We start from the raw sequence: 18,151 nt of genomic DNA on the forward strand, positions 1-18,151 counted from the left end.
CTGGGATTCACAACCTGAGGCAAAGGCAGATGCTCAATCATTGAGCCACCCAGGTGCTCCATCGTGTTGTTTCTTAAGAGTACTTAAAGTATATATATATATATATATATATATATATATATATATATATATATAGCTTCATGCATGCAATTTATGTGGTTTGTTAGGGAACTACCCTCCTCATCTGCTGATCATTCTTTTATAATTTTAGCACATGCATACAAGACATACAAAAAATGATGCTCTTGGACTTGAATTCTTTTGAGGGAGTTGTTTTAATTGAAAATGTTATTTTAAAACCCAGTGAGTGGGTTGCTTTGTACTGATTTCTACAGTTCCCCCAACCCCAAGTTATCTTAGTTTTCTCATTTAAGCCCTTGCTATTTCAGACAGTAAGTTATCTGCTGAATTATACACTCTTCACTAGTTCTTTTACTGGAATATGTTTTTTGTATCCCCAATATTCATTCACTTATTCATTCATTCATTCAATGCTTAATCATTCACTCACCCATTTATTACTTCTTAATTCACTTAATCACTCAGTGAACATGAATTGAAGGATCTGTCTTTGTGCCTGGTGTCTTACTGCCTACTCCGCATCTCCACTTGCATGTGTATCTGCATATCAAACTTAGTGGTCCCACATGGAAGTCTTGGATTCTCACTACCACCTACTCCTTCTGCGGCCCTCATGTCGATACATTGCTTGCATCTTCTGGTTACTCAGGCCAAAAATCCTGGGGTTTTCCCTCTCCTCTATTTTGTTGTCCCTTCTAACCCGTATCTCATCCGTAAGCAACTGCTGTTGACTTTGCTTTCACTGCGTACCCAGAATATGACCACTTCCTGTCAATTCCACTGCTACTCCCAAGTCCAATCCACCATCACCTTCTGCCTGGATTATTGCAATGGCCTCTTCACTAGACCCTCTGCTTTTTCCCTTGCCCCTCCAACCCTCATCCTTTAGGCTGCTGTCAACACAATAGTCAGAGTGAACTTCGAAAAACAGAAAGGAGATCATGTCACTTAGCTTAAAATTCTCAGTGACTTCTTATTTCATTAAGAGTAAAAGGCAAAGTTCTTAACAGTGGCCTTTAAGGCCCTACACAATTGACCCCTCATTGTTTCTCTTACTCATTGCCTGTGATACTCTCCTTGAGTTACTCTACTTGACCCAAGTTGGCCTATTCTTCAACATAGCTGAAATGCTCCTGCCTCAGGACATTTGCAACTAGATGTTTCCTCTGCCTAGATTTCTCTTTCTGCAGCTATACATGTGGCTTGTTCCCTCACCTCCCAAACTTTGCTCAGATGTCACCTTTTCATTATCATCCTTTGTCCCTCCCCTATTTAATATTTTCACCTCTCCATACTATACAGCTCCTAAATTTCTTTTTTTTTTTTTAAGATTTTATTTATTTATTCATGAGAGACACACAGAGAGAGAGAGAGGCAGAGACATAGGCAGAGGGAGAAGCAGGCTCCCTGCAGGAAGCCCGATGTGGGACTCGATCCCAGGACTCTGAGACCACGACCTGAGCCAAAGGCAGATCCTCAACTACTGAGCCACCCAGGTGCCCCACAGCTCTTAAATTTCTGCATCTGTTGCCTACTTGTTAAATTTATTTCTAGATATTTTATTCATTTGGATGCAATTGTAAATGGAATTATTTCCTTAATTTCTTTTTCTGCTACTTTTTTATTAGTATATAGAAATGCAACAGATTTCTTTTTTTTATGGTGAAAAAATTTATATTTAGATTTATAGCCGGCTGGACTCAGTTTAGATGATTCCAATTTTTTTGGCAACATCCAAAGCATCATAATCAGGAGCCCGTCGAACATATGCTTTCTTCTCTCCATCAGGCCTGATCAAAGTGTTGACCTTGGCCACATCAATGTCATAGAGCTTCTTCACAGCCTGTTTGATCTGGTGCTATTGCCTTTGACATCCACAATGAACACGTGTGTTGTTGTCATCTGTTTTCTTCATGGCTGACTCAGTAGTCAGGGGGAACTTGATGATGGCATAGTGATCAAGCTTGTTTCTCCTGGGGGCACTCTTTCGAGGATATTTGGGCTGCCTTCGGAGACGCAGGGTCTTGGGTCATCGGAATGCAGGTGATGTACGGATCTTCTTTTTTTTGTGACTGTGCGTGCCTTTCAGCATTGCTTTCTTAGCTTTCAAAGCCTTTGCTTTGGCGTTGGCTTTGGGAGGGGCAGGGTCTTCCTTCTTCACCTTCGGCGCCATCTTCGTGAAAGGGAATGCAACGCATTTTTGTATATTAATTTTGTATGCTGGAACTTAATTGAATTCATTTATTACTACTAATAGTTTGTTGTTGTTTTTTATAGAATCTTTAGGGTTTCCTATAGTATCATATATCATCTGCAAATAGTGATAGTTTTACTTCTTCCTTACCAATTTGGATGCCTTTTATTTCTCTTTCCTGTTTGATTGCTGTGTGGGTAGGACTTCCAGTACTATGTTGAATAAAATTGGCAAAATTAAATGTCTTGTTCCTGATCTTAGAGGGAAAGCTCTCAGTTTTTCACAATTTAGTATGATGTTTGCTGTGAGTTTTTCATGTATGGCCTTTATTATGTTGAAGTAGGTTTCCTCAAGACCTACTTTGTTGGGAGTTTTTTTAATCATTAATGGATATTGAATCTTGTCAAATGCTTTTTCTGCATCTGTTGAAATGATCATATGGTTTTTGACCTTTTTGTTAATGTGGTGCATCATATTGATTGATTTGTGGAATATTGAACTATCCTTGCATCCCTGGAATAAATCCTCCCTGATTGTGGTGAGTGATCATTTTAATGTATTATTGAATTTAGCATGCTAATATTTTGTTGAGGATTTCTGCATCTGTGTTCATCAGATTTATTGACCTGTAGTTTTCTTTTTTGGTCGTGTTTTGGTCTGGTTTTGGCCTCTGAATAAGTCTAGTTTTATACAATGAATTTGGAAATTTTCCCTCCTCTTCTATTTTTTGGAATAGTTTGAGAAATATAGGCATCAACTCTTCTTTAAATGTTTGGTAGAATTCACATGTGAATTCATGTGGTCCTGGACTTTTGTTTGTTGGGAAGTTTTTGATTACTGATTCAATTTTATTATTAGTCATTGCTCCATTCAAGTTTTCTGTTTCTTCTGGATTCAGTTTGGGAAGATCGTATATTTCTAGGAATTTACCTATTTTTTCTAGGTTGTCCAATTGATTGGCATATAATTTTTTATAGTAGTCTTTTATAATTTGTATTTCCATGATGTCATTTGTTATTTCTCTTCCTTCATTTCTGATTTTGAGACCTCTCTTCTTCTTGATGAATCTGGCTAAAGGTTTCATTTTTGTTTATTGTTTAAACAAAGCTGCTCTAGGTTTCATTATCTTTTCCATTATTTTTTTAGTCTCTGTCTCATTTATTTCTGCTCTAATCTTTTTTTTTTTTTAAGCTGGCTCTGTGTCCAATGCAGGGCTTGAACTCACAACCTGAGATTGAGAGTCACATGCTCTACTGACTGAGCCAGCCAGGTGCCCCTCTGCTCTGATCTTTGTTATTTCCTTTCTTCTACTAACTTTAGGCTTTGTTTCTTCTTTTTCTAGTTCCTTTAGGTGCAAGGTGAGATTTATTTGAGATTTTTCTTGTTTCTTGAGGTAGACCTGAATCACTGTAAATTTCTCTTTTAGAACTGCTTTTGTTGTGTCCCAAGGATTGGACTGTTGTGTTTTCATTTTCATTTGTCTCCATGTATTTTTTAAACTTTTTATTTGATTTCTTCCTTGACCCATTGGTTTTTAGTAGTATGTTGTTTAGCCTACATGTGTTTGTGTTTTTCCAGTTTTATTCTTATAATTGATTTCTAGTTTTAGACTGTTATGGTTGGAGAAGATGCTTGATATGATTTTAGTTCTTAAACTTGTGGAGATTTGTTCTGTGACCTAACATGTGATCTATTCTGGAGAATGTTCGATGTGCACTTGAAAAGAATATGTATTCTTCTGTTTTTGGATTGAACATTCAGTATATATCTGTTGTCTATCTGGTCTAATGTGTTGCTCAAAGCCATTGTTTCCTTGTTGATCTTCTGTCTGGATGATCTATCTATTGATATAAGTGGGATGTTAAAATCCCTTACTTTTGTTGTATTACTGTCAATTTCTCCTTTTTTACCTGGGGAATTTATCATCATCTAACTTGCTTTAAATTTATTTGTTGACGGTATTACTCACCACTGCCCTCCCAACACATACTAAAATTCAAACTCCGAAAAACCAGGGTTTCTGCTTGAAATATGGTAGACATAGTAATTATTTGTTGAATCAGTAAATTATTTCACATATAATGTAGATACTAATGAAGTAGCATGTGATCAGAGGCACTAGATATACTCCAAAGTACTACTTTTATTTTTATATGTCTTCAAGATTCTATCTAATTCTGGGTTCTTATTTGGAAATTAAAATGGAGTTTTAATGAACCTAAAACATTCTGTAGACATGGTAAGATCTATCATTTGCTTATCAAAATGGGCATGATATTCTGTGCTGAATGGTTGGCATTTTGCAGAATTCTATGAAAGATGAATATTAGAGAAAAATGTGTAACACACTTATACCTGTTTTGAGTAAAATTATAATGCAAGACAACTGCGAGTCTGGGAAAAGGTCTTAATAGTGTTACTTATGAAGTGTAATGGCACCTGCATGTTTGTAAATTGGGAAAGTCCATCTGTGGATTGGCCCCTAATTTGAAAGTTACTCTTACCATCCAATAGGGCAGAATGCAACCCTTCCATGGCCATAACTAAGGTCAGAATTCAGAGCAAAGAATAGAACCAGACACAACTGAGAACCAGCAAACACAGAATGCTCTCTAATCCATAAATGTAGATGTAGTTGGGTCCCTGTAGACAAAAGGAGGATCCACCCAGTAACATAAAACTTGTGACACATATCTTGCACAGAGTAGTTAAGGAAAACAAAGACCTCTTAGGAATACCATCGTCACATAGCTGTGTATTTCTGATAAATTCATAAATGTAGCCTGAGAAATTTCTTCAAATAGAAATAATAGTGTTGGTAGAGAGATCTCAACACAAATCAGCTCTGAGCAAGAACAGTATGAGACCTGCCAGTGAGGATCAATAGAATCAAGATATCTCAAGAGACCAGAGATCTGGCCTGGACAGGTCTGTTTAGCTTCCCTTGGTTATACATTTTCAGAGTTTCTTAGTGAAGAAAACTGGAAATTAATATTTGAATTTATATCATTTGTGATTTGCTGGATATAACAGTGCTCAAGTGAACTGTGTAATTATTCTCTCATAATTTTCATTTTGTATTTCAGACTCATTCATTATTAACTAATCCTTAGGTGGTCATCATAAAGATCCAAGTTAAAATTTTTTTCTTTTGCTCTGGATAGATATTTGAGCCCACTGGGCTCCTGTAGCCAGCATTCCGAGGACCAGAGTGAACAGACAAGGAAAATAGAGCTCTTCATGGAGTGCTGCCTTACAGAAGCATTTTTTCTTTCAGGATAGTATTAACATTACATAAACAAATTAAAAAAATCTGTCACGTAATGAGTCACAGACATTCAGCATAGAGCTTGGTGTTGTTTGTTTTTTAAAACTTATACCCTATTTATATTCTTTTATTTAAATTATTTAGTGGGTGTTCAATAATTCCGGCTAGAAGACAAAATATGTTCTCACTTTTTGACAAAGAGTGTTAGGAGAGAGAGGGGTTGTGCGGTTTGGTGATGTGGGAATTGATGAGGAAAAGAAGGTGATTCACACCTCAGCTACTAGATTAATGCATCAGATTAAATGTTACTATTCAAGAAGGCAGCAGAAAGAAACGGTTTCCATGGTAACTGTTGTCATAGTTGTATTTTACTCGTCTTTCAGAAAATATATGAAAGCTAAATAATATAGCTGTAGTGATACTTTTAATGATTTGCCCATTTTCAAATAGCAAGAGCTCTGGAGGCCTATGATTTCATCTCTCTCTCAAGTTGGCACAATCACCTTAATATCCAGCAAATATTAATCACTAGGGGTAAATGTATGGGAGACAATTCATAGAAATGTCCAAAGATGCTTTGTCACTGAAAGTATATTTTTCTAGAGTTCTCCTGGGTTACTAAATGATCTTAGTGTGGCTCTTTAGGGCTAAAAGGAACCCCCCCTCCCTAATATTATTTGCTTCTCTTCTTTGGCTGGTGAAGAGGAATTTTAAAATAAATTTTTAGTGCAACTAACTCATGATTTATTCACTGGGATATCTGTTTGGATTATCAATGCCCATTTTTCCTCTTTCTCTTCAGGATCTGTCTTTTGTCTGTATCAGACTTTGAGGGAGCTTCAAACTGAGTGAGGCGTAGGTAAGAAGAGGAAAGAAGGTGAAACTGGATTCTCTTTAAAACATTGTGTAGGGGCACCTGGGTGACTCAGTTGGTTAAGCGTCTGCCTTCAGCTCAGGTCATGATCCCAGGGTCCTGGGATAGAGCCCCCCCGTAGGGCTCCCTGCTCAGTGGAGGAGTCTGCTTCCCTCTCTGCCTGACCACCTCCCCACCCCCAGCTTGTGCTCTCTCTTTCAAATAAATAAATAAATAAATAAATAAATAATAGATAGATAAATAAATATTTTTTAAGAAACTGGTTTATTTAGCAGATCACTCTTGGAAAAGATTTGGTCAGATATTTAAACTCAACATGCTATCCTTTCTTTCTGTATCATCAGATTGGATAATTGAATGTTGGCTTGATTTCCTTCAGAATTGAAGTTCTATCTTTCTTGGCTAGGTTGGCTCAGAGAACAAGGTCAAGCAATGACCTGCCTCCGTCGCTGGGAGATTCTGATCTGTCTGTGGTCTGTGAGAACGGTGTTCTTTGTTGCTGTTTTGGTGTTGTTTCTATAATATCCATCAAGGTTGGGACTCCAGCTTCCTAGTGTAAGGCTAAAATATAGATTGATTAACAAAATACACTAGTATTTTTTGGACTTGTATGTGTTCACATGACTTATGGATCTCGTGAAATGCTTTATTTTCTAATAAACTGCCGTGTTTTAATTCTTTGTGTGTGTGTGTGTGTGTGTGTGTGTGTGTGTGTGTGTTTTAATTCTGACCACAATTCAGACTGCAGTTTAATGTTCTAGGATGGGAGTCATCCCATGTTTTACTTTAATTTTTTTTTTTTTTTTTTTTTAAATTTTTATTTATTTATGATAGTCACAGAGAGAGAGAGAGAGAGAGGCAGAGACACAGGCAGAGGGAGAAGCAGGCTCCATGCACCGGGAGCCCGATGTGGGATTCGATCCCGGGTCTCCAGGATCGCGCCCTGGGCCAAAGGCAGGCGCCAAACCGCTGCGCCACCCAGGGATCCCCCATGTTTTACTTTAAAAGCGTGTTTCTTAAGTCTCTGTTTGTTAGCAAACACTTAGAAACACTTTGAAATTTCATCCTATTAAGTCGATTTAGGGCTATCTGAATTCTAGCTATCTTTATTTTTTTAAAAGATTTTATTTATTTATTCATGAGAGACATAGAGAGAGAGAGAGAGAGAGAGAGAGGTGGAGACATAGGTAGAGAGAGAAGCAGGCTCCATGCAGGGAACCCGATGTGGGACTCAATCCCTCAATCCCCCAATCCTGTGGGACTCAATCCCTCAATCATGCCCTGAGCCAAAGGCAGACCCTCAACCGCTGAGCCACCCGGACGTCCTTGAATTCTAGCTGTCTTTAAATGCCGAGAAAGACTTCTCCAGGAAGCTTTTCTCAGCCTTCTGTAGCCTGCAGCATTTTGACTCCTTACATTTAAATGCACTTTTACCTGTACCATACACTTGTTAACATTAGATTAATCATGCTTAAGTTGTATGTGGCATCCTTACAAATAATATTCTTTCTTATTATTTGATCGAAGTATTATGTTTCTTGCTCTTTGTGGTTTCTCATCTCATTCTCCTTACTCCATTATAAACTTTGATATAAATACTAATTCTTCTTGATCTTTTTATCTGCCTCATTATCTCATGTGAGGTTGGGGTTCAATGCAGATTTGTTAATGGGTTGACCAGTAATCCTGTGAATTGGAACATGCTAGAAGGAAACACGATGGTATTCTCTCCCACAAGCTACCTATTTAAATGTATCTTGGGAAGAATTTTCAGCAAATTACCTTAATTTGCAAAATTGCCTTCATGTAACATTTACAGCTATTCCACATCTCAGGAAAATGATTCATATTATTTTAAAGACATGACAACTTACGGACCAAGGAGAAAAAAAAAGTAAAGACATGACAACTTGAAAGTCAGAGCATAATGCCTAATGGTAATTAGCAATAAAAAATATAAAATTTGCAAATTTTGCAGACTATAAATGCACATAGGATTTTTTAGAAGGTGGCCAGCTATACTGGGAGGGAGGTTTTAAGGTAAGGCTGACTGCTAACACTTCTAAAGCATTAATATAGTTTTCTTCTTCTTTTTTCCTCTTTCTCCTCCTATTTTGCTCCCTTCTTCCTAAATTACTGAGCTCTCTCTATATGGCCAAACTTTTCTAGGAACTTTCTGTTACATTATTATATAATTTAATCTTCATCCTCGACCTTTGGGAAGCTATTGTTATTTATATTTTAATGACCAAAAACACTGAAGTTTGGAGGGCTAAGGGCTTTTAGCATGAACGGCACTTTTTCTCACTGAACTGAAGCAGCACTTCATGTTTTTTCCTTTGATGTGTGAACAAAAGATCATTTGAACAAAAGATCATTTGAAGATCTGATCAAAAGATCATTTGAACAAAAGATCATTTAACTTCTGTGTGCCTTCTAAAAATGTTTTTCTTCTATGAAAGGACAATCAAAACATCTGTCTACTACTAACTTAACTGCACAGGGCACCATATTATTCTGATTGGTTGAGAGAATTAAAACACAAGAAATATAAGGCTTTATTTATTGGGTGGGGGCGTGCATGAGCAAGGGGATGGGCAGAGGGAGGCAGAGAGAATCCCCAGTAGGCTGTATGCTCAGCCCAGAGCCTGATGTGGGACTCGACCTCATGAGCCCGAGATCATGACCAGAGCCGAAATCCAGAGTTGGATGCTCAACCACCTGAGCCACCCAGTTGTCCCTAGGGCTTAATTATTTTTATTATATATAAAAGTCTCAATCATATTGGTGATCACCAATGTGCAAACTTAGGATAAGGGATTGGAACCAGATTGTAATTAAAAATGGTCGATTGATGTTTCTTTTTGGACTTTCAAATTTCCAAGGTGTATTTACATATTTTTACATTGTACAGGAAAAAGATCCACAAGGTAGATTTCTGTGTTTCTTTAGCTGTGTGTGGGATAGACCCAGATTAGCTATTTACAGAATAGCCCGTATGATCTGAAGAAAGGGATGTATTTTCCTCAACTTTATTCCAGTTTAAACTTGTTAGTTTATTTCTATTGGAACTTAGTGATTCAGGTCACTGGATTCTGGGTCTCCTGTGACATAGAAAAAGGAGAGAACCACTCTATATAACCAAGTTGATGGTTGTAGTGTAGTGTAGCTTCTTCCTTCAACAACTCAATCCCTTAGAGCAAAGCAGGCCCCTTCTAGGATATGATTAGCTGTTCTCTTCCTTCTTAGTTGGTGAATTTCCAAATCCATCTTCTCAGAAACAACATAAAATGTCCTGAAACTCAAAAGAAAGTGGTGTTTGAGATTCTGTGAACTTTCCCCAGTATATTTGAAGAGAAAGGAGTAGAAACTCTTGGAAAGTCTATCGAAAAATCAAGAGTAGGGGGAAAAAATCATAAGCAAAAAGATAAGGGAAAATATTTCCTGAGAAGGTTATGGTTTACACATACAGATGCAGGCATATACTCACTATAAATAAAATATTTTAATGAACATAGAATGAACAATATTATAGCATTAAGGGAATAAAAATAAGAAAAAAATAACCTACAATCTCACTGATAATCCGCTATTTAGCTGTTTTACTTTTTCCACGATACTTTCCAGTAGAAAAAACAGTTTATTAAGCCTGGGTTCTAACTCTAGTTACAGCATTTTGATCTTTCTAGCACCTTCTTTCCTAGAAGCCCTCAACCCTCTTCTTTAGGAAGTGGAGCTGGAATCATCCCACCAGTGTCTGCTTGGGCCTGCTTCTTACCCTTCAGGGGCTCAGCACTCTATTTGTAAAGCATTTCCTTGTTTTATTCATATGCCACTCCAGATATGTTTTCTTCCTTCATTAAGTGAGCATGTCCCTAAGTAAACTGAAAAAATCTTAAAAGCAGGAAAACTTCTCCCAAATTTTCTTCTATTTCCCAAACCATGTACATTATAGAGCATACTGAAGTACATTACTTGCTCAGAGGATGTTGTGATTGATAGTGTTCATACCTTAATTCAAGTTGCTCACTTTACCAAATTATGACACTCAGTTTCATAATATTTTCTGAATTCTGGGCAAGTGTAAACTTTCCACTTCCTATATTTAGTTTCAGTTATGAGTGCACTCTGTAGAACACACAAATCCTTGCCAAGTAGTAAAGAATACTGATTGAACACTCATTATGTGTGAGGTATTTTTGCTTGAAAACATATGTACTCTGGAAATGCCCGATTTCTATTTCTATAAGGAGAGACAGTCATGTTTTTCTCTTGTCTTTGTGTCCATGTTAATGTTAACTGTTCTAGAATATAAGTCCCAAGAAAATGTAGCTGTGTCTCTTCAGCTTATGTGATGCACATGATTGCTCAATATCACAACATTGCTTGATGGTAAAATGCAAAGCCAGTCTTCACTGGGGGACCTGACAGTCTTCTAAAGTTATTTAATAAGATACCATTAGGTGCTATCTCCTAAAAGGAAAAAATAACCTAGGAAAACAAAAGCACATTGTTAAATGTGTAAATTGTTCTTCAGTGAAGGAGGTTTGTGTATATAATTGAGTTTAGTTGTTTTTGTTTATAGAGCTCCTGTAATTTCCCTGTGCCAGATTCTGAGTCAAAAGAGAAATATCAAGGTGCTTAGGCAACAGCTGTTCTCAGCCCTTCAGGGTGGTAATTCTGAGCCGGGGGCTGTGCTTATTCTTGTCATGAAATGATGCTCTTTGACTGTAAAACCCTGCATTCTTCCCACAGTGTTATTACAGTGACTGTCCTTGTCAAAACAAGGGTTAGTCATCAAGTCTGTTTAACAGATATCCCAAAAGAGAAATTAACCCATTATGACCATATGTGTGGTTCGTGAACTTTTGTCTGAAGTACTCCTAGGATCCAACTGTGTGTTACTGAACACATTTCTAAACCTCACTGTACGATTCCTTCTCTGTAAAAGAAGAGCAATCTTTGAGGTAGTCTTTGTATTTTCAGAGGTTTCAGCGATCCTGGTTGGTTAGTCATCTCTAAAATGTTTAATAAACTAAGTGATATGGCTGTGTGTTATGGAGCTTGCTACTCATCTGGGCCATTCTTCTAACTATTTTGGTCGTTTGGAAGAAGTTAGTTAATACGAAGTAAAAACAAAGAATATCCAAAAATGCAATTGGGAAAACAATAATGATGAGGACTCATTTTACCTGATTTGAAAATATTTAAATTTGATGATTACCAAAACTGCATATTATTTTGTTAAATAAGACACGATCGATTAATATGGAAGGAATGGCAGAGATTCCAGAAGTTAAAAGCTACTTTAATCATGTCTAAGAGCAGAAATAACAAAATGGTAGAGAAAAGTAGCATTTGTCAAGCATTTATTTTGATATAGAGAATAATCTATACTCTGTGCAAATTGTGAATGTATAGCAATGGAAAGAGAAAACAGAACATAAGAAAAATGACAGTTGGCAAATTGAACACCAATAAAAAATAAATTTATTATTAAAAAAAAGAAAAATGACACATGCCAATGTATTGAATGAAATTCCTTAACGTGGATACAAATATATCAGATGAATATACCAATTCTATTTGATGTATGTGCAAGGGAGATGAATGCTTGAGGAAGTCTTCAATCATTTTATAGGAAAACGTGCTGCCTCTTTGCATTAAAATAAGCTAAAATGTTAAAATAAAACATTCTTACTGATAAAGGTACTACAATCAGATTTTTTCTTTCTCCATGGAGTAACAAGGATGCTGTGGATGGCATTGTGATTGTTTGAGTTGTTGTGGAGAGTAATTTGTTTTAGTCATAACATTACTGATGGTGACGGTGACAGTGGTGATGCTAGGTTATGTGCCAGTCACTGTGCTGAGTAAGTGGGGGCACATTTGAAGAAAGCTCGCTATCTTGGACACATGTATGTCTGTGTGATCAGACATGTCATTGAGCACATCACACAAAACCCACTTTTTCAGATCCAGTGTTGGACATTTTCCCCAAAAGCTGTTTTCTTTATAGGCCATATTAATTTTCAAAACATTTAAGAAGGCTTTTTTTCTATATTCATTTTTAAATCTATTTTTGCAAATGTTTTCCCCCACGCCCTGCATGTCTTCTCTTCTCCTGGCAGGTGGATTCTTAGTCATCTTTTGGGATTTCGTTCAGATTGCACCTTGTCAGTGAAGTCTTGGTTCCTGTGGCCCCTTAGGCCCACTGAGGTTGGCAGCTCTCCCTGCTTCCCTGGAGACCACAGCTCCCTGAAGGGCAGGGGCTGTGTCGCAGCCACCTTTGTGCACACAGTGGGACTTAACACCCTGGTGTGGAGTGAATGAATTAAAAAAAAAAAGGAAAACCCCAATATTAATGTTATATATCAGCTCCTTCGTTCAATTTTATTCAATTGAATCTTGTCACATTGGCTCACTATAAACTTATTTAATGGCAATCAAATTGTGTAACTCCCAACAAGTCTAGAATATGAGGTAGGAGGTTACTATCTGCTACTTTATTGTTCAGCAGGCTTTTGTTAGGGCTTGTATTTGTCTCATTGCTTATTTGCTGTTTGCTTATTTGTTGGTTACTATCAGGCTTGTCTTAGTGTTTATAAAGTTGCTCAAGGAGGTACATTTATCACCTTTTAAAGACCAGGGTGGCATTAATGAACTCTTCTTTGCTGTTTAATATTCTTAATAGAAAATACGCCTAAGGGCCTATCTTCTTCCTCAGGAAGTTAAGTTTTTTTTTTTTTTTGTAAACTTTTGGGATCCAGAAATGAAAAAAATTCCCCTTATATAAATTATTCATCAAAATCTTCATTCAAAAATTAAGGCTTCAAGACAAAGAATGAATTTAGATTAAAGAGTTTATGATATCTGTGTCAGAAGATGGAGGTCCTGCTGCAAGTGACTGAGATCTCATTTAACAAGACAGAGATTTCTGTCTCTGTCATGTAGTTGTTTGGATGCAGGAGGCGCAGATCAAGTATGATGACCCAATTCTACATGGTTGTTTGGGGTTTGGTGTGGTGTGCCAAGGTGTCAGGTATTTGGGCTCCTTCTTTCTCATGGCTTTGTATTTAACATTTAATATTTGTTAATTTCCTTTTTATTATATGTTTTGATTGTTGTAGTGATTATCCAATCAGCAGTCCTGCTCGAGTGGAAGTAGAAGTCATGGTTTATAGTATTTTATGGGTTTTGCATGGCAAGATAGTCTTGACAATAAATATTTGGTTTGAAAGTTCATGTTTTTGAAGGAAGAGTCATTAATCTACTACTGTTTGCAATACTCTTGTGATATGAGTTGTCCGGGATGGGATGAGAAGCGAGTATACATCATGGTGCAGGATAGGAACAGATGGAGTGCTCCTGGAGCCCTGAGGACAGAGTTTATTTCCAACATGCGTGCTAAGGAGGACTTCATGGGAAGTAATACAGTTGGGCTGCCCTTGAAGGATGAGTTGGGGAGGATGAGGGCAAAGAAGAACATTGGTGGTATTGTGAGGAGAGTGGGAGTGGAAAGTACCAGGGCAGGAGGATGCGGTGTCTGGTTGCCATGCAGGGACCACTTCACAGATGACTTGTGACACCACTGTGCTTTAGGAATGAAGTCCACAGGAAGGATGTTTGTGAGCAGGGAAGAAAAGTGAATGTGTGTGGTTTTTTTCCTGATAGAGCAATAAAAGAGAATTTTATCTTGGGTCGTACTTTAACAAAACTGCATCGATTTTTAACTTACATTTTTCAAGGTACTTCTGTGAACTAAACTCATCTTTAACACCTAGTACATATGACTTATGGTTAGATGAGATTACCTTTGTATTTTGAGTTAAGGCACAATAACGACAGTATTTGTAAATGTATGACTTTTAAAGGGGGACAGAAACTGAGTATTCACAAGGAGCATGGTTCTAAGTGCTTTCTGAAGGTAAAAGGTTGTGCTTTTGAATTTTACTGCCACATTCTGCTGATACACCATTTAGAGAAAGTTCCAATTTCTGATGAAGAGCAGAGCACGGACATGATTTTTCACTTAGGTGTGCAGAAAGAATTGGTAGCTTTGTGCACAAAATAGGCTGAAATCAAGCCTTAATTAGTCAGACTTTTGCATAATTCATCATAGTCACTTTGAAAGTCCAGCTGAATATGCTCTTGATTTTTATCACAATGGGTTCATTTTAAAGGACTGATTGTCTTTTATTAGTTCCTTGCTACACAGATATTTACATTTTCCAAGTGAAGCCATGACAATGCACCTAGTATCTTTTTAAAGAAATGGATTGTTACATAAGGATCCCAAAAGAAGTGCGTCAATCCATGAAACTGTTTTTCTTATTTAATATCACTGATACCAATATGATTAATCAGCTTTAAAGACAAGAAAGTAAGCTAAGGTTCTTTCTGTCTCTTTGAATCCATAGGCTGTCCATCTGGCCCAGGCAAGCTTCCAGATTGAAGCCTTTGGCTCCAAATTCATTCTTGACCTCACACTGAACAAGTAAGTATTTAGTTTTGATTCTGTAAGGAGCAAGTACAATACAATTTTACTTCATGATGATGGCTTAGTCAAAATAGTGTCTTTGTTGAAGCAACGGATATTTTCTAGCTGATTATGTCATATTGCACTTAAAGAAAAATATAAAAATCTGAAGTTAATTCTCTTTTTCTTTTCCTGAAAGAAAAGGCATTTAACATTTAACATGTTAATATCTCAAAACGGTACTTAGATATTATGATTGTAAGTGGAATAAATATTTGAAGTAATGCTAGTTAATTAAATGTTAACCATAATCATTACTATATGTAGGAAGCATGATCAATTACTGACTCAAGTATAATTAGACTCCAGTCTAGAAATTTCTTCCATTTTACTTTTCATTATGCAATTCGGAAGGCTTCTATACGAAGAACAAAGAAAATGATAACTTGCAATAACAATTTTGAGAAGGTTCTTTGTTTTATAATTTCCTCTAATACAGTTTTTTAAGATTTGGTCCCAATGAAAATTTATCCAGTTTTTCTCTGAGATACGTTTATGTTGATACTTAAATGCTGTTTCCTAAGTTGGAACCAGTTATACAGATATCTTTGTACAAAGCATGAACAAAAGCTATTTACTTAAGCAGGGTTCTTCAGTCTCCAATGGAGTTAGCAGTGAGCCTTTATTTCATGAAAGAAATTTCCTGTATGGTTTTCTCTAGCTGAGGGAGCTCCAGTCAGTATTTTAAATTCTTAACAATATTTTGTCCGGGACTGCATCTTTGCCAGAAAAATACCGCATAATGCTATCAGACACTAAAATGTAGGTGACCACAGTCAATATCTGAGAAATTGCAAAGGAATATAAAGAACAACTATTAAATTTCTTGTACACCAAATTCTGTGAGCTCTGCAGAAAAAAAAAAAACGCAGAGTCAGCTTGGGTGCTCCTTACTCAAGTGTTGTTGCAGCTTTAAGTCAGAATGAATCAGCAGAACTAAGAATTTCCTGTGGTAAAGGTGTCGTAGGTTTTCCTCTGTGAGCCTGCTGAGCATTGGTTGAGTACCTTCTCTCCCTGCTGTGTCAGCACTGAACCTGCCCAAGAGATTTGTCTTGCCGAATCTTGGACTATGTTGAGTAGCAAGGCCTTGGCTAATTTTAGTTTGTTTAAGGTCCTCTATTCCTTTGACTCTTGCTGCAATGGAGACTGTCAATCCAGTCTGAAGGGTGGTGATGGCAACTAACATCACCATGTGTTTTGAACGTGAAGATATCATGGCCACAACAAAGCCCCCCAGTCACATAACTGAGGAAGGCGCACCTGGGATGTCTATTAGACGTAGAGGTTAGAAAACACCTCAGAACATTATTTACCACTAGTATTTAACTTGTGGAAGAATCAAGTTGAGCAGCTCCTCTAAGGGCCCTTGCCTTGAGGAGCTTATAGTCTAGTCAGGAAATGTTGATAGATAAATATATTATTTAGAAGGGTGTGAGATTTTACTACTAGAGATAAACATGGGGGGCTATGGGAGCACCAAAGAGGCAGTTCTGCAGGTAGGAGTGTAAAGAATCATCCTGGAAATAGTGACAGTTGAGTTAAATCTTCATGAGGAGGAGGAGTGTTGGGGAAATGGAGACTTGTGGCTCCACAAAGGAAAGAGTGTGTGCTCAGGAGACAGGCACAGGTTGCTGTGTAGCATGTTAATGGAAGCCTGAGATTTTTGTTGAATTTCATGGTAAATTATAAGATTGAGGAAAAGGGACGTGAGTCAGGATAGGTAGGCCCAGGGACACCTCAACTCATGGAAGATCTTGTACATTATGCTTAAGAGCTTGGGCATTATACCCTGGAGCCTGAAAAATGAAATAAGGGGAATAAACAGAAGTTCTGTTCTCAGAAAGTGCTAAGACACATGGAGAGGGAATGCTCTCAAGAAATCTTCAGTTGATAAAAATCATCAGGATTGCTTTGATGTGGATGGCAAGGCAGAAAGACGAGTTAAAATGGACAGGTGTCTTGATTGAATAGCTAGGTGGAAGGTTGTATCCAGCTGAAACAGGCAGCACAGGGAATGACTGGCTAAATGGTGAAGAGAAAAGAATGTGAAATCAGAATTGATTTGAGGGGTTTGGGACATCCATGGGGCCATGTCTAGGAGATAGGTAGGTGGCGGCTGGCGATTGTAGAGCATTATTTTCATATAATGTTAATGACAAGCATGCTGTGAATGAGATTGCTCAGAGAGGATAGGTAGAACACGAACGTAAGCTGGGAAGATGGTTAAGAGTTGAGAAGAGGTAGAGGAGCCCAAGAAGAGACAGAGTGAGTGTTCAAAGAAAGGGGGAAAATCAGGAGAATGATTAAATTGAGATTTTCAGAATAGAAAGATGTGATTTATAGCCTCACATGTAAAAGTATTTAGTGAGATTAGGAGCCAGGATTGCCTTTTGTATTTATCCATTAAGTTCCTGGCAGAAGCCAGGTCACAGCAGGCTGGGGGTGACTTAAGGGAGGTGATGTGGAGACAGCAGGTGTGCCTTGAGGAGGTTTGGGTAAGAGGAAGAGAGGAGGATGATAGTGGCCAGAAGAAGACACCGGGGCCTGGGCTGGTAGGGGTAACATAGCAAGTTGACAGGCTGAACGATGGAGCTGGAAAGAGCAAGAGGTAATGATACAGAAGAGACAGGAAATAATTTATGGAGCCAGATCTGAACGAAGACAAAAAGGCATGAGACCAACAGCACAAAGGGCAGAATGTAGTTTTGAACCATGGGGGACAGTTCATTCCCAACCTCTGGGGGTGTGCAAGCAGAGATTGGTTTCCAGCTGAAGGGATGGCATTTAGAAAATGTCTCTTGAGATTTCCTTCTTGAGGACAGCATTATCTACCATAGGGATTGGGATGGACAGGGAGGCTGGGTTGGGGCTTGAGGAAAATGATGAAAATTTAAGCTAATTGCTGGGAAGAATGGATGAGGAAGCTTACCAAGGTCATGTTGAAGAATGTATGAGCAACCTTCATCAGAGATCGTGTGTTACATGTCAGTCTTTGAGTCATTCTTCTTCATGGTGTTTCTTTCTTTCTTTCTTTTTTTTTTTTTTTTAACCTGGGGTTCTCTATCACTGCGGCATGTGAGGGAAGGAAAGGAGGCAGATTGTAGTGTGGATCAGGGTTCAGGTTTTCTGGGGATAGCACAGGGGAAGAAGAGTTGGAGGCACAGCTCTTAGAATACTGGGGAATGACGTGGGTTG

At 37.8% G+C, this 18,151-nt stretch overlaps 1 protein-coding gene across 4 annotated transcripts in view; it reads left to right on the forward strand.

Annotated features, from left to right (window-relative positions):
• ADAM23 (ADAM metallopeptidase domain 23) overlaps window positions 1-18,151 on the forward strand; it is a 187,541-nt gene that overhangs the window by 48,345 nt on the left and 121,045 nt on the right. For all 4 annotated transcript variants that reach the window (XM_038585540.1, XM_038585538.1, XM_038585537.1 and 1 more), the window contains one exon: window positions 14,838-14,914. In XM_038585540.1, coding sequence (XP_038441468.1) covers window positions 14,838-14,914 — 77 coding nt within the window. The remainder of the gene's footprint in view (window positions 1-14,837; window positions 14,915-18,151) is intronic.

The sequence above is a fragment of the Canis lupus genome, chromosome 37, assembly GCF_011100685.1.
Source record: "Canis lupus familiaris isolate Mischka breed German Shepherd chromosome 37, alternate assembly UU_Cfam_GSD_1.0, whole genome shotgun sequence".
NCBI classification, from domain to species: Eukaryota; Metazoa; Chordata; class Mammalia; order Carnivora; family Canidae; genus Canis; species Canis lupus.